At 39.0% G+C, this 16,960-nt stretch overlaps 1 protein-coding gene across 5 annotated transcripts in view; it reads right to left on the bottom strand.

Moving 5' to 3' along the window:
* Window positions 1-1,589: 1,589 nt before the first annotated feature.
* The window catches only part of col6a3 (collagen, type VI, alpha 3), a 114,212-nt gene continuing 98,841 nt past the window's right edge, over window positions 1,590-16,960 (bottom strand). For 4 of the 5 annotated variants that reach the window (XM_074658475.1, XM_074658478.1, XM_074658480.1 and 1 more), the window contains 28 exons: window positions 16,904-16,948; window positions 16,649-16,702; window positions 16,484-16,546; window positions 15,962-16,027; window positions 15,778-15,831; window positions 15,646-15,681; window positions 15,481-15,543; window positions 15,158-15,220; window positions 14,787-14,849; window positions 14,482-14,544; window positions 13,884-13,934; window positions 13,441-13,476; window positions 12,237-12,299; window positions 11,855-11,917; window positions 11,535-11,567; window positions 11,378-11,414; window positions 11,243-11,254; window positions 10,649-11,145; window positions 10,434-10,536; window positions 9,224-9,925; window positions 8,969-9,071; window positions 8,814-8,872; window positions 7,062-7,322; window positions 6,664-6,750; window positions 5,388-5,573; window positions 4,533-4,601; window positions 3,383-3,568; window positions 1,590-2,417 (listed from right to left, as the gene is read on the bottom strand). In XM_074658475.1, coding sequence (XP_074514576.1) covers window positions 2,377-2,417; window positions 3,383-3,568; window positions 4,533-4,601; window positions 5,388-5,573; window positions 6,664-6,750; window positions 7,062-7,322; window positions 8,814-8,872; window positions 8,969-9,071; window positions 9,224-9,925; window positions 10,434-10,536; window positions 10,649-11,145; window positions 11,243-11,254; window positions 11,378-11,414; window positions 11,535-11,567; window positions 11,855-11,917; window positions 12,237-12,299; window positions 13,441-13,476; window positions 13,884-13,934; window positions 14,482-14,544; window positions 14,787-14,849; window positions 15,158-15,220; window positions 15,481-15,543; window positions 15,646-15,681; window positions 15,778-15,831; window positions 15,962-16,027; window positions 16,484-16,546; window positions 16,649-16,702; window positions 16,904-16,948 — 3,159 coding nt within the window. In that variant the 3' untranslated portion in view covers window positions 1,590-2,376. The remainder of the gene's footprint in view (window positions 2,418-3,382; window positions 3,569-4,532; window positions 4,602-5,387; window positions 5,574-6,663; window positions 6,751-7,061; window positions 7,323-8,813; window positions 8,873-8,968; window positions 9,072-9,223; window positions 9,926-10,433; window positions 10,537-10,648; window positions 11,146-11,242; window positions 11,255-11,377; window positions 11,415-11,534; window positions 11,568-11,854; window positions 11,918-12,236; window positions 12,300-13,440; window positions 13,477-13,883; window positions 13,935-14,481; window positions 14,545-14,786; window positions 14,850-15,157; window positions 15,221-15,480; window positions 15,544-15,645; window positions 15,682-15,777; window positions 15,832-15,961; window positions 16,028-16,483; window positions 16,547-16,648; window positions 16,703-16,903; window positions 16,949-16,960) is intronic. The other variant, XM_074658476.1, reaches the window with a different exon arrangement.

Below are 16,960 nucleotides of genomic sequence, written 5' to 3'. Positions count from 1 at the left end.
CCTAAAAACAGTCACATTTAAAGATATTGATGCAAAAACCCACTTGCTGCAATTTGTCTGTATTTCTAGAACAAAATTCCACACGAGTTGTTAACATCTCCAAATTCTCAACCAATCATGAGAACACATAGTCCTCAGTGGTAGCTTTCAAAAAACGTGTGCTTGGTTAGTTACTGTTACAGGGCCCTTTTAACATTGCATCTGTTGTCTTAACATCGGCCCACTGTGAATATTTAGGCCTGAATTCTTTCTGAAACTCTAAGTGTAGTCGATTACACAACAGCTCTCTAATGTTTAACAAGTGTGATCCAGTTTAAAGCTGGTATTTGGACTTTCTCAGCCATTTGACGGCAGCTTTATGGGTAATAAACTTAGAGATGTTTGACTTAACAAGTTAAATATCGGCCAAACACACTATTAGTTTTGGTCTCTGCTGACTGTTTCAGTCAGGAAGGATGTACAGGTGCTGCCTGGCCTTCAGAAACTCTGGAGGACCCACATTACTGGGCCACACAGTTCAGAGGATCCAACCTCTGGAGGTGAACACATTATGTGTCTGGGCTGAGACCTTCTTCTGGGAGCTCAGTGTCGAAAATCACAGGTGGCAGCAATAAACACTGGAGCAATAATATAACTATATAAAACATTCTTGGTCATGACAATAGGTTTTTCCACTGCAGACATTTTGACATGTAACAGTAGGACAGTTTCAGAGTATAAGAAACATAAATGGAATCTCAGTCTGTGGCTTATAAAGTGTCTCCTCCTATCACATGTAAAATGACTGGAATACTCATAAAAAAAGAGGTCCGCTTACAGGGAAACTTGCTCCAAACTTGCACTAAATTTTAGTGAGGAAAAACTGGCATGGCTATTTCCAAAGGGGTCCTTTGACCTCTGACCTCCAGATATGTGAATGTAAATGGGTTCTATGGGTACCCACGAGTCTCCCCTTTACAGACATGCCCACTTTATGATAATCACATGCAGTTTGGGGCAAGTCATAGTCAAGTCAGCACACTGACACACTGACAGCTGTTGTTGCCTGTTGGGCTGCAGTTTTCCATGTTATGATTTGAGCATATTTTGTTATGCTATATGCAGTACCTGTGAGGGTTTATGGACAATATTTGTCATTGTTTTGTTTTGTTAATTGATTTACAGTAATAAATAAACATAAACATACATTTGCATAAAGCAAGTATATTTGCCCACTCCCACGTCGATCGTATTTAATACTTGACAAATCTCCATTAAAGGTACATTTTGAACAGATAAAAAAAGTGTGATTAATTTGCGATTAATCAAGGACAATCATGCAATTAATTGTGATTAAATATTTTTTTACACTAATATATCGGCTGCTCCGCTTTTAACTCCAATTCAAGCTAATTTGAAATTCACTGGAAGAGAAATGACCTTTATAGGATGTTATTAGCTTCTGGTTTTATGCAATCTTCAGCTACTCTTTGAGCTCCACCCTTATAAGGATGTCAAATATTGTTTATACTTCTCTGTAACTGTTTCTTGTGTACTGTATACAGTAAGTCTTCATTCAAAACAAGAAAGAAAAGAATGAGTTGCTCATGTTTATTAGAAAGTCTAATTCGTGTTTATTTCTCCGATACCCAGATGAAACACAAATTTCAGTAAAACCAAATGAAACAAAAATAAAAAACAGCTTGACAAGTACATTGCATTTCTCAACAGCTGGAACTTTGTGTGTTTGAGGCAGTGGATCCAGAAGTGCACTTAACATTACATTAATGTTAGTCACTGTCATTTACGTAAATACACAAACCACCATACAAGACTTGTGTAAACATTGCTGTGGATTCTGTGATTGTAAAATAGTGAATGATGATTCCACAGGGATCAAGTGAGTTTTAAAACAATATAAATCAATAAAAGCCAATGTGAATGTGGAATGTAAAAAATACAATATATAAAAAAAAAGATTACTGGATTGAATAATGCCAGTCCTGCATGTATTGATTTATTGCTAATCTCTGTCCAAGATATTCATATATGTTTCTTGCTTAATCATAAAACTGCATTTTAAAAAATATGAAGACTCATATGATGACATTGTTCCAGAAAATGTGACTTTACAAAACTGAATGCACCTAACATCTCCATCGGTAAAACAAACATACTATGTAGCACCAGTAAGTTAAAACAAATCATGCAGCAAATTGTGTTGCCTTCCTTCTTGTTGTAAAAAAGAATACTTCAAGAATTTTGGGGATAAAGTCCATGTTTGTGGAATCCAGTGCAGCCACCATTGCTTTGGTATTACATCCTTACAGTATGGCCATTTTGGATGGTTCTCCTCAGAATCCCCTAAACAGAGGTGAAAGCTGGCCATGTTTTGTCCTATGTTCTTATTGCAGCGATGACTCCTTGGTTGAGGGGTGCTGGTGATGAATGGAAAAGAAAAAAGAAATATGGTTAGCGAATAGTGTACCTACAAAATTATAACTGTTAATTGAAGTGGCATATTAACACTAAATAATCTGCAGAAATTTCCGGGAAGCACATTGAATTGACAGAAGAAAAATATGAAAAATAAAATTGGAAAATACTTCTATGTCTCATAATTATAATGTATCACTTACTTGCCCGGACAAGTAGCGTAAGCAAGTGCAAGCATGATACTGTTTTTGTGGAAGTGTTTTAAATAGTAAGGTTTTAGTGAAGATACATGTGTTTGGGAAGTGATGAGCATACGACTGAATAAATGAGACTTGGATTATACTACACCAGTTGTGTGAGAGTTTGCAAACTGAGCGTTCCTATTTGCTGTGCTCCGGCTGGTGGGCGGTGCTCGGTATTTTCTGAACTGATCTCAACATGGCTGCCAGGTCACAAACTTTCTCATTTTACAGCTAAACAGTACACTACAGGATTTTTGCGAGTGATTGACAGCTGGCTCATTGACGGCAGCTGGACGGCTGACTCTAGATCAGCTCTGATTGGTTCTTTGTCGTGAAATCTAGATGCCCTTAGGAGCACCGGAGGACACAGAGGCACATGATTGTTTTCAGATTACCTGTCTCATGCACTACTGTCAGGATATTGTGACCGTTTTATGAAAATAACTTTTTTTAATCATATTTGCTCCATTTCTACCCACTGCAGCTTTAAAGGAGATATGTCTATTTGGTGGTGCTACTGACTACTGACAGACATCTGAAATGTTGTAGGAAAAAGCACGGAAAATGTATTGTTGAAAGTCGTGCTGAAAAATATGAAATTTGTGTCTATGTACACGAATCAATACATTAAATGTTGTGACCATTTCACGAACTGCTGTGCACCTGGGCTGGACAATAACTGGTCCGTGATACTGGAAGATTATTACTATGAACAAAACACGTACCTGGTTTTCCACAAGCCTCCACACACTGCTGATGCGTGTCAAAGCGATTCTGGTTTCCACCGCAGCCTCCATACCAGAAGCGTGTGCAGCTCTTGCTGGGGGCATCGAAGTGCCACTTGAGGACAAATTTGGCACAAGTACCTTCCTCTTTGGGAAGCTGGCAAATGTCCTTGGCTGTAGAGGCCGCTGTGAGGGTGACAAAGAATAACAATCGGGGAAAGTATGAGAACATATGCAACTGGAAGATCACATATCTCTGGCAAGGCTGCATGCTAAACTAACTAATTGCTCACTAAATTAGACTTTAAATATGAACAATAATGCGTGGTCCAATCAGCAGTAAATACATCATCACCATTATACATAATGAGTAGTAATGAAGAGATGATTGCAGCATTTTTTCCAGTGACCTGTTTGTGTTGTGGAATGGAAATCTGTATAACGCACATAAATGTTGCAAGGAAAGAACAAAAGCACTTCCATCGAAGCAGACTTTTTCTTCCACAATCATGAGATATGGCACATTTGGTTTAGAGCGGACTGTATTACTGTACGTATCTTGTGCCAATTTACTTCAACACTGACGTAGTACTGACAACTTGAACTTGCTCTATATGGGGACTGCTGCCAAAAAAACAATGAACCAGTGAACAAGGCTTTCCATTCATTTTCTCTGTGGTTATGACTTGGCTAGCTCCTGTCACAACAGCATAACCTTCTCAGTTTTCCACGCTTGGCTTTTTACTCGTTCCGTCACTCATTTAGACCATCTGAGGGTTTAGTGGAGGAGGTAGGTAGGTTTCCAGTTGAATACAAAGAACTTATTGTTTTGCAAAGTGAGCACAGTTTGTGGAAATTGAATTATGTAACAGTGATACAAGATGCTTAACCATCGACTTAATGAGCAGATATATCCCCAACATTATGAAAAGGTTTGATTTGAGGATCATGTTTTGAGGATGTGGATTTGCTTGTTTAAGACTAGGAAGGAAGTGCGTTTTCTTTCCTATTGGCCAGCATTTGCATAGCACACATGTGCACCCACATCAAAGTCAGTTATGCCTTCAAAACAGGGAAGGAACAGTAATATAATACTGTAGGCCTACATTAAACTATTCATGTTATTTAGTGAGTGTGTATCACATCTCACCAGGAGTCGGGAGGATCTCCACCTGTTCCACCTGTTCAACCTGCTGCACCTTTGGCTCAGGCTCTGGCACTGTGGAAACAAAAGTATGAATGTGGTTTCAGTTTCGATAAACATGCTTTCATCAGCTGCTGGAACTATCAGGAGGATTCAACATGGTGCATTTACTCAGATGCAATCATCATTACTTGTCACAAATTATGCACATCGGCAGGTTGCTTTTTCTATTCCTGCTTTAACTTCCCAGCACACTTATCATACTTCGGTATGAAGATGTAATCCACATTTTCCCAATACCTCATGTGATCAGTGACAGTTTATAAGACAATTTTTAGAAATAGGAGTAAAACTAATTTAGCTTCTATGAACTGCGTGTATTTAATTGACTGTTTACTAAGCCTTGGCCCCTTAATCACGGTTGCTACACCTGCCAAGCTTTCCCTTCTCGCACTGCATAAATGCAGTTTGCAGTGATAATGGTTTTAGATTTAACTCTGAAGATGTGTAGAAATATTTGAAACAATGGGTCTTCAATTGGATGCGGAAGAACTGATGAGTTTGGCAAATGTAACAGGCGATTCTTTACAGTTTTCCTCTTTTGTTTTTGCTTTTTGAGTGATGATTATGAAAAGATTATTATGCACATCATTTCAGCATGTGGAGAAATCCAAAGCTTGGCAGGCCTGGTGTGCCTAGTTACAGTTGCTAAGCTATGATTGGACAATCGCTGTTCTGGAGCGAGGTTTAGCGAACAGTCATTTTTTGTAGTTGAAGCTCATGATATGCTGCGTTATATTACGCCCTCACACCAGGGCACGGCGCATTCCTTCAGAGGGCCTGGCACTGACAACCACTTACCTGACCTCATGCAGTTTTTCAAGCAGAGGGCCTCAGTGTCGAACCTATTTGCACTGCCTCCACAACCTCCATACCAGAACTGTGTACAGATCCCGTTCTTTCTGTCAAAGAACCACTTAGCCTGATAGTCTTTGCACGGCATTCCAGGGTCATAGTCAAGTGAGCATGGGTCTGCAAATTCATTAACTAGAACATGCAAAAAGAAAAAAAGAACAACAGCAGTGATGGACGACAGACAGGGAGAGAAGATGAGTTTGTGTTAAGACTAAATGAACAACTATAAGAGGCATACATCAGTTACTGTGTGCTGTTAAAGAAGATGCAGGTAATAGATACATTCACATTTGAAGCTCAGGGGTCTAAAAGGGTCTAATGGGGAGTCTAAGTGCTGATTTGGTTCATTCTCATAATGCAAAGGGAATAGCATTCAAAATGGCATAACATTGTTCAGAGTACTCAGGCTACTGGCATTATTAGGAGTTTGAACATTTGAAAATTAAGCATTCAGTGGAAAGAAAGAGGTTCATGTGTAGGTTTTCATTGGTGAATTAGAAAGTTAGTTATAACTACAGCTACTGTTTTGTTAGTTCATTTTAGTCATATAGGATCTGCATGGCTGTGTGGTCCGGGTTATCTGCAGGCAAAAATCCACTGGAGTCTTGGTTGTACTGTATTACTCCTGAATTTACAGCCAGTATAGATGTTCTCATGTCTCAGTTATGCCTTAAGTGTTGTGCCTTCTAAGAAGCAGCAGCTGTAAGGCTTCACTCCTAAAACAAATATGCACTCTGTAAATCTTCTTCATTGCCTCTATTTTCGCACTAACAAGTGGCACAGATAGTGCAACCTCAACTTCTTTATTTCTTACAACACATTAAAGAAAAGTTTAAATCTGCAAACCAAGACTGTGAGATTGAGGAGTAGATTTATTAAGTTTTCCTGGATGACCCACAGTATATTTTGGCCTATGTAGGCCAACCAGTGAGTTGATTAATAGCACATTTGTGTATAGTTGAGCAATCTGAGCATATAACTTAATGTTCTTTGAGTTAAAACATCAAGTTTTATTTATATGACTAACATTCTGCCTTGGAAACACAGCCAAATACAAACAGACCATGAACATTAATGCACAAGGCAAATATAGAGTAAATATTGAATGGATTTGTGCTGAAAGTTCAAAGACAGCACATTTTTTATCGGCTAAATAAGTTATGCAGGTTCAAAATTGAAGAATATAAAGGGTCAAAGCACAAATGCATGCACAGTCACTCACCAGTTTCTGGTTTGTCCAGTGGTGCGGTATTTCCAGCACTGGTATCTTGGCTGGCTGGCTTATGCACTGGCATAGGCTCTGCTGCCTCTGTCAAAGTGAAACCAGTCATGGAAAAGAGTTTTAGTTTAGCTTAGCTAAAAAAAAAAACTATAATACATTAAAGGAGTAAAAAAGGACCAAGTTATTAAAAAAGAGATTTAAAAAAATCAGCTTGCAAAAGAAAAAATATGTTTTAAAACACAAAAATCTTATCTGGTGGAGTTTATATTTAGTATATTGCCATATCTTGTGTTATGGGGCAGGGGAAATATGCTTATTGCCATTTTACATAATATGCCATCTTGTGGGAGAAAAAGGAAACTTACAACATTCTTGTATAGATGTGTTTATGGACTTACTGGTAGTCATGATGCCTTTGCGGGTGGAGACAATTTGACCTTCTGCAGTGTGGGCGGTGACCACAGCATGATATGTTTGAGCACTCTCTAAGTTGTCGACGGAAAGCTCTGTGCCCGACACGTTGGTCTTCAGCACCAGGGCATGGTCGTGCAACCGTGTCACCACTACCTCAAAGTAGACAAAAAGCTTGGGGTCTGGGCTGGTCCAACGCAATTTCAAGCTGCTGGAGGTCACGTTAGAGACGTGCAGCTCATCTGAGTCTGAGGGGGTAAGATAAAACGGTGTCAATGCAGAACAATGCACAATAAAGTCCCGTTGACAGTTTGTAGAAAACAACAACTGGCCAGTAGCTGTTGTGGATTAATGTCTGTGTGACTAAAATGTTACTTTTCATGTCGGGTCTTAATTTTTGAGGTCACCATTTCAAAAAGGATGCTGATTGCTGATATATGGGTAGCCAGTGTTAGCAGTTAGCTATGCATGCCTCACAGTGAAGAAAACAGTATTAACCTGTCCACATCAAACAGCACTTTAAACTCACATTGTCTGCTGAAGTAGTTTAAGTTCACTTAAGAAGAGGGGAATAGGGTAAACAAATTAACTATAACAAATAACACCATGCAACTTCCCCAGTTGATGACAAGACAATTATTTTTGGTATTATAGGTTTTCATTATCTTACTAAATATGCGTTAATTTGCATAGATTTCCAGAACAAAAATCTGAACAATGGAAAAAGCCAGGTTCAAAATGATGGTTTAATTTTGTCGACATATTTGTGTCAAAGGTTTTAAGGGAATTTTGGATATCTCTTTTCACTCATCACTCCATAAATCAGAAAAGCAGCCACAAAAATTTACATTTCAGCCCTGTTTTCAGGAATAAAATGTTGTATAATTACAGCTATGAATGATATCTGAACAAACCCCTCTGTAAAAACATTCAGAATATAGATAGGACTGAAACTAGGAAGTTTGGTGTATGTAAGTGCAACTGAGTTGTAGATCTCTGGCTTGGAGTATGAGGAAAAAAGATATGAAATTCCATACATTTTGAAGACACTACAGGTGAATAGGGTAAAATTTACTAATAGATATTATTATGAAACTTCCCCAGTTGATTACTTACATTAAGACAATTATTTTTGTATTACAATATTTCTAAAATTATATGTTCAAATATGCAAATGAGGCATTACCTAATGATAACTTTTGGTGAATTTAGGATAAATCTAAAGAAGCAAATAGAAAAAGTGCAATAAAATGAACACCTTAAATGTGTATTTTGGATGTTTTCTTTCCACTAGTCTAATAGAAGACATGTTATGGAAGCAAATAGCCCCAAATCTCAAAATTGACCATCCATCCATCCATTATTTGTAACAGCCTATCCTATTCAGGGTCGTGGGGTGGGGCTGGAGCCGATCCCAGCTGACATTGGGCGAAGGCGGATTACACCCTGGACAGGTCACCAGACCATCACAGGGCTGACACATAGAGACAGACGACCATTCATGCTCACATTCAGACCTAGGGACAATTTACAGTCGACAATTAACCTAACCTGCATATCTATGGACTGTGGGAGGAAGCCGGAGAAAACCCACGCTAACATGGGGAGAACATGCAAACTCCACACAGGAGGGCCCCAAGTTGGGTTTTGAACCTGTGACCCTCTTTCAAATTTAACCACGGCATGAAAAACACAATGTTTTACTTGGGGTGTCTCGCCTTTAGTACATCCTCACTTACCTTTGTGCTTTCTTTGATGATGAACTGCTTGGTGGATTTCATGATGTTTCTGATGTTTCCTATAAATGTGCCAATAAATAGTGAATGAAACCATCAATGTTTCCAACAAATTACCAGAAACCAGTGATAGGGCATACACATATGACAATACTTACTCCTGTTGGTGCGATGACGTGAAGGGGTTTTTAAGTGGCTGGTCACTCTGGAACCACTTGCAGTTTTTGGAGATTTCAGGGGACATGTAGAAAGCATTTTCAACTGAAAAGAAAAATAACATAGAACACGTAATGTCACTCACAGGGACTTGATTTAATTGATGCAATTACTGGCATTAAGCCTGAAATAGTAAATAAAAAAGTGTACAAAAAGGCAATGAAATGGATTGATTGGCTTGATTGGATTGAACTTACTGCTGATATACTTTGGCAGCAGCTGGCCAAAGGTCTGGATGTGTTTGTCGTAAAACTGTGAGATGCTGTCCAGACGCTTGAAGAAGACATCTGACGGCTCACTGGCCATGCGTGATAAGACACGAGCGTCTCCGGCACTCAACTTCTTACCCACACCCAGGATGACCAGGAAGTAGCCTCTGCACTTGACCTCAGTGGCAATACGCACCAGCTGCTCCTCTTCTTCTTCCACACTTCCTGTCACAAAGAGCATAAGCACTTTCTTGTCACGGTGGAGAGGCGCCTTCTCAAACACCTGCTCCACTGTCGATTCGATTGCCGCTGCCAGTGCCCGGCCGCCCTCTAACTGCGGCGTCTTCTCCAGCAGAAATTTGACAATATCCTGAGCTGAGTGCTGCTCGGTCAGACCGATATCCACATGGATAGGAGAGCCAGTTTTGTTTTGGATGAACCCGTAAGGTGCTTGCTGGATCACAGACACTCTGGCGTGGTTAAGGGATGATGTGGGATTTGAAGACACTTGTAAATGCTCCACTATGTGTGCAATGTAACGTTTAATCTCGGTAAAGACGGTTGGGTAGGTAGACTCAGAGCTGTCCATAACGAAAGCCATGTCAATGTCCACGTCTGTTGTGGAAGACCTCCTATCTCGGCTGGTCGATGGGGGAACATAGTCACACATTTGGTCCGGAGAGCAGGTGTCTGAAAAAGGAAAACACATAATGGAATGTTATTTTCATTGCTTCATGGAGGGGCAATGTATTTATAATTATCAAAAGATGTATTGGGATTCTGCTTAAGCCATTGTACTACTAGGATTTTTTTGTACAATGGCAATGTCACACAAGGTTAAAATATACTATGATTAGGGCTAATCTTTATTGGTTTTCCAGAATTGTAATCTGGGCATTGCATCTGTGTTTATTCTTAAAATATTGAAATGGGATGAAATAATAAATAATGAAAATTATTTTTGTATTATTCATTATTTTTTTCATTAGTTTTAAATTGCTCACAGAATTTTCTGAACAGAAGCAGATTTTTTTCACAACAGAAAACAGAATAACTATTGGATGTGTGAGGCGACCCATCTGGATTAAAATCAGATCAAGACAATCTTTCAAAAAATGGGCATTTTGTAGTGAAAAAAAAAAAAAAAAAAAGCCATAACTGTGATGCAATTATTAGTGCACAAACACAAAACTCTTACCTAGGCAGACATGGCAATTCATCACCTTTTGGATGGTTGAATTGTACTGTGCATTTCCATTGCTGGGAAGGACAATTACCTGGGCCAGTGCTGTGTTGTTGACCTACAAGAAGAGGCAGACATATTGAAAATAAAAGGTACACTGTAATTTTTGCTTTCTCTGGAGACAGACACTGAGATATTGAAATATTGCTTTTGTTTTTGCTTTGTTTTACCTGCAGTGCCGTTCTCAGTGTTCTGTCATCACGGTTTACCAAGAACAGAGTGGCAATTCCAGCATCATGGAGACGAAGAGCTGCATTAGTAACTTTTTGAGCCGACTGCTGACTGACTGTTCCACCAACAAAGAAGATGGCCACCTTCCTCATGAGGAAGCCACTGCGCACTCTCTTGAAGGTGTTCTGGGCCACAAAGCTCATTGCCGTCTCTAAGCTGCGCGTCTTGCGGGTTTGCAGGGGCTGCAGTCCCTCGATGCGCTGCACCAGGGCACGTTTCTTTATTGCATCAGCAAACCGGATCTCGGTGGTGACTTCGTTGTTGTACAGGGTTAAAGCAACACGAGCTCCTCTTGGACAATTACTCTCAGAGATGGTGATGTCTTCGACTAGGCGCAGGACTGTGTTACGCATATTGTCGAAGGCCTTGCCAACGCCTTCAGAGGCATCCAGGGCAAAGGCCAGCTCAGTGGGGTAGAGCGGGCATTCCTGTTTACCTATTGGTGGACACATAGAGGATTTTTCTTCTCTGTATAGTCGTGCTACACAGTACATAATCATCTGTTATTATCTAATACTATTTTTTGTACTTACCATAACAGCAAGCTGTAGTAGAAAAGGGGGAAAAAAACGTGGTGAGACATTTCTGTAGTACATAACACATGAATATCTTTGCTTATTATTGTTATTATGGAATGGCATTATCGACAATTGTTAAATTATACTTACGACAGTTTTCTCTGATCTTCTTTACCAGGTCACATTGCTGAGGACAAAGAGACATTTGGAGAAACAATGTTGAAAGATTTTGATCAGAGACACCAGAGATCAGATTTGCTCTGTTCATTCAAAACAATTCTAAACAATTTGATACATGAGCACCTACCACAACACCTGGTCCTCTCGGTCCTTTCTGACCCTATGGGAACAAAACAAGTGGGTTAACAGTTGGACATGGCCAACAATAAGAAGCTTTAGTTTTTGTATTGCTTATATAACACGATTATTTTTGTTAAATCATGTTAAGAATGTAGCAATATTACATTGTACAGTATATACTATGTGCCATAAATTTGAGTGATGTGAATCTACGAGAAGACACAATCTAAAACAGACAACTACACATATTCTGCTATAGTGGCAACATGCCATTTATACAGAGTGTGATCAGCTTATAAGCAACGGGTAGAATTTTATGTTGCTTACATATGGTCCAGCATATCCAACCTCTCCCTTCTGTCCGGATGTACCAATATTCCCAGAGAAACCCTGGAAAGAATAAAGAGAAAAATAATTCACCTTTAAAGCCATTCGACTGTCAGTAGTTCAAAAAAGTGTTTGACTTAAAAAATTCACTCTCTTCAAAGATTGAAAAGTCATTAATGTGCATTGTCATTCACTGCCAAGACTGCATACAATACAACATATCTGAAACAAAACTTCAAAACCAGTCCTCTACCATATCACGTAAAACATATGCTTCCAGCATATGCTTTTGTGTTGGAGATTTTGATAAGCGTCATACAGTATCATGCATTTACAATATATGCTCATTTTGACCTAATCTCAGTGGGGTCTGGAAACTTACCCTTTGTCCTCGATTTCCTCTGGGTCCAGGTCCACCCTTGGTGCCAGAGTCTCCAGCTGCTCCCTGAAATGATGGAAGTAAACAGAATCCAATCAATCAATCAATCAATCAATCAATCAATCAATCAATCAATCAATCAATCAATTACACTTCATTTAAATAGCACCTTTCAAACAAATCAAATACACTTCAAAGTGCTTTACAAGCCATTGACAAAACTTAATATGTTAAAAGTAGTAAAATGTTGATAAAACAAAATAGAGTAAAATAGATATAAAAAAATAATAATAAGATGAGTAAAAATAATAAAACCACAAAAAAAGTTTAAACACTACATAAAAACCAGAATAAATAGATGTTTGTTTAGTTTATGTTTAAAAATATGAATATTTTCAGCTTTTCTCAGATCCTCTGAAAGGCTATTCCAGCGGTAATGGCTGAAAGCAGCATTGCCAAAAGTTTTTGTTCTGCGTTGTGGAACAACAACAAAAAAAAAAAGGGAGGATCTGAGAGGCCTTCCTGGTTCATAATCCAAAAGCATTTCTAGAGGTAGTCTGGTGCATGGCCATGCAGTGCCTTATAAACTAATGAAAAAATGGATAAACTAACGTAAGAACTTTAAAATCAATATGAATACTAACGGGTAACCAATGTAACGACTTTAAAATAGACATAATGTGTACTCTACTTCTGGTCTTAGTCATCACTCGACCAGCAGAATTTTGAATCAATTGTAGTTGATTTATTATAGTTCTTGGTAGACCAGAAAGGAGTGTTACAATAGTTATAAAAGCAGGCATCAGTCTCTCTGTGTTGCTCAGAGAGAAAAATGGCCTCACTTTGGAGATGTTTCTCAAATGAAAAAACGCTTTTTGTGACACCCTGCATATGAGACTTAAGCTCAGAATCGAAAATCACTCCCCGATTTATTTTTTCATGGCTTGGGTTGAGTCCTTGTGTATTTAGTTTGGAGGCAAGTTTCTCTCTCTGAGCCTTTGAACCAATGATCAGCACTTCTGTTTTAACCTGGTTGAGCTGTAAACAGTTCTGTGACATCCATGCCTTTAAATATCTTTAAATATCTAAAATACAGTTAACAAGACCAACATCAAACGGAAGGCCCTCTGGTCAATATGTACAGTTTAAATACTATAATTTGCAACCTATGATACATTTCACATCAGGAGTAAGTGTTTTCCATTACCTTTAGTCCTGGGAATCCTGGGAAGCCCTCATCGCCCTGTAGAGGAAAATGCATACATACTTTAAGTATTATTGGTATCATTATTGTCCCATTGAATGAGCGTGTAACTGCATTTGTCTCACTGATAATTGTATCTTTAAATGGGCCAGGAGCCATGACATTCTTTATAGTGCTATTCGGCATTGAAGTAGGGATGTACTACATGTGTGTTTAGGAAAAGACTTCAGATGTCTTAAATGGCAATAGTAGTTAGACTGTAGCAGACAGTTCTGCATCTCCCTCTTATCATCATTTCTGTTCGTGATTTTAACATTCTCTTAATTCAATTTCTAAAATATCACTGGATAGTTGTTGGCTAAATGTAATTTTAATGCTAATCAAAAAGAAGACACACCTGATTACCATACATTGTTATATAGTACTAGAGGTCAAAATTCACTTGCCTTTCTTCCTTTAGGCCCTGCAACGCCAAACCCATCTCTACCATCTTCACCCTATAAAACAAAGAAGAAGAAAAAATACTCAATCAAGGATTTGTATCCAGCTGCATACATGCTTGGTAGTTAACAGGAAACATGCGCAACACCCTCCCTCTCCCCTCTCCCAGCATACTGTAACAGTGCTGTTACGTGATACTAAGCAATGTTATGGTACTCATTCAAGACAGAACACATTGAATACGATCCTTCTCAGCAAAACCCACCAATTCCTTAATTAAAAACACACCACATACATTCTCTGATATTAAAGACACAGCAACATAACAGCACACATGGCAGTGATGCAAAGAATAGCCTCTTCGACTTGTAGCCTGAGGCAGAACTTCTCCTGCCAGGGCGTTCTCTTTCACAAGGACAATTATTGTGAAGATTACCTAATAACCCTCTACTGTATTATAAAATATAGACATTTGGTATCCTAAACAATATGACACACCATGTAAGTCTGATATCTTGGAGAGTGGAAAGTTTTTTGTTGTTGCTCATTTTTCACCAGTTTTACAGTACGGTACATGCAAAGAATATACAGTTTCATTCTTACAGACTCTCCACGGGGACCAAGAGGTCCAATACCACCCTTAGGTCCTGGCTCTCCTGGCTCTCCCTACAAAGACACAGAGATAGCCAGATAAAGACAATGACACAGAGACATAAATAGTTAAAGATTCAAAGAGAATGTCAAGGCTACGAATTAAAATAATGTTTTTAAGCTATCGGGTCAGTTTCTATAGATTTAATTAAGTCACTATGCTTTTGTTGCAGTATATCTCAAGCAGAGCCTTGATGCTTTCTCATAGCGCTTTCATGTTTGCTCAAATAAACAAGCCATGCCAAATTATGCTCCACCTTGCGACCAAGAGATGCTCTTCTACCCTTTTCTCCAGCGGGACCTGGGCTACCTCCGGGACCCTAGAAAACAAAACATTAGGACATTAAAAGACATACCTTTTCTCAAAATGAAGTACATCGCGCATATCATTTTCAGCTAGTTAAACCAGTGTGCCATTGCAGTTGCAATGTGTGGTAGACACAATTTATTGCTTTATTTGGGAAATGAGATCTTAATGTGTCTGCTCTGTGTTCCCTATCTGCATTTTACCATTTAAAACTGATTCATAAATATATATATGACTTAACTGGAATAAATAGGTATTTAATGTGTTACAGACATAGCTAAATGTTTGATTAAATAATAAAACCTTAACAGGTTCACTCACTCTGGGTCCAGGGTTTCCATCTTCTCCTCTGGGTCCTGGTGCACTGTTTGGTCCAGGTGGACCCTGTAAAAAGACAAACCAGACGTCGATGATGCACCAGTTTCTTGCATATTAGAGCTGGTCTTCCAACCCACAAGAAAAGAATGAACACACAGCTTTAGATATACGCCAGTCACAGTCCAGTCAAAACAATTTGTCGTATTGCTAATGTGGCCAAGAAAAGTATTAACAATAATGACAACATCCACTATAATACATTTTTGGCAAGTGCATTTGTAGATTGAATAGTCTGCCAAATGCTGTGAAAAGAATGACAAACTTACTCTAGATCCTCCAATACCAGGCTCTCCCTGAACACCTGCAGATCCTGGCTTTCCGGGAATTCCCTTTAATGACATGCAGGCATCAAAATGTTACTATTACTGCCATTACAAGAGTAACTGCAATAAGTATTAAACAATGTATGTTATCACCAAAACAGGACTTACAGCCTTTCCAGGTGGGCCTCGTCTGCCATCAGGTCCCTAAGGAAGTGGGAGTAGAAACAAGTCTTGATTAGCAAAAAACAATGGTAAAACAGTATTTAGCAAAGATAATGAAGAGATGGCAAAATTGTTTACCCCTCTTCCGAGTTCACCGGGGCCTCCTTTCTTTCCATCCTCACCAGGCTCTCCCTATCATTTCAGAGCAGACATCACAATAAAACAAACGCATACAAACACAACCAACCATGTCATGTTGAAAATGCATTGGCAGGATGGATCTTTTTTCTATAGCAATACAATGTGTGAAGGAGGACATTACCGCAGGTCCAGCATCACCGGGGTCTCCTTTAGGTCCTGCGCGGTTGTTATCTTGTCCACTTGTACCCTATTAGACAGATATCTCTTTTTCATTTCTGCTACATTCAAACACCCTAAAACACTGATCAAGAGCACATTCTTATGTATACAAACTGCATGGGAGAGCGATAACAGGCTGAAGGAGGGATGTATACAATCACATACTAAATGATCAGACACTGCAATCTTTTACCACTGGCCAATGTTTGGAGCCTTGCTCAATGGCATTAGAACAGTGGCCATTAAGGAATGGATGAATGTATCTTAATGACTCAATCCAAGCTGGTCTGGGAATTCATAACAGGCAATTAGTAACTTTCACTCTATCACATACTGGGTAGGTATACAAACACTCAACAAGTAATGCACATAATAGTCCTCTATAATCAGTCAAAATCAGTTCAGGAATCCATGTTCAAAACAATATGTTATTTTATAACTTTAGACAGTAAATGGCACTATAATCACTTTTCATAATACTCACAGGGTCTCCTCTGATTCCAATTTCTCCTCCGTCTCCTGCTTGTCCTTTGGTACCTTTGGGACCCTAAAAGCAATAAATATGTTTAGTGAGCATTTATCAGCACTAGCCATTTTAAAGAAAAAAGTAGAAAAAAAGAAAAGCCAAAAATTGCATCCAGCCACTCACTCTTCTGCCAGGGTTTCCTCTGTCTCCTGGGGGTCCAGCCACTCCACTTTTGCCCTGAAAACATACAGAAGATGTCAATTAAAGTCCACAATCATGCATAAACTAAAGCACAGTCACATGTGTTTGTCACATAAACACATTGGTGGGACTCGCCACACAGCTTAAGACAAGAAGCAATTGTACATGAATCAGGATGATTTATCACATATTAAAGACATGGACTGAATGACAAAATGTAATATAACACACGCTTACCTCTTCTCCATTGATGCCGTCAAGCCCAATTTCTCCAAATTCACCCTGCAACACAGT

Source organism: Sebastes fasciatus, chromosome 14 (genome assembly GCF_043250625.1).
Source record: "Sebastes fasciatus isolate fSebFas1 chromosome 14, fSebFas1.pri, whole genome shotgun sequence".
Taxonomy (NCBI): domain Eukaryota; kingdom Metazoa; phylum Chordata; class Actinopteri; order Perciformes; family Sebastidae; genus Sebastes; species Sebastes fasciatus.
This window is presented reverse-complemented; position numbering and strand designations above follow the sequence as displayed.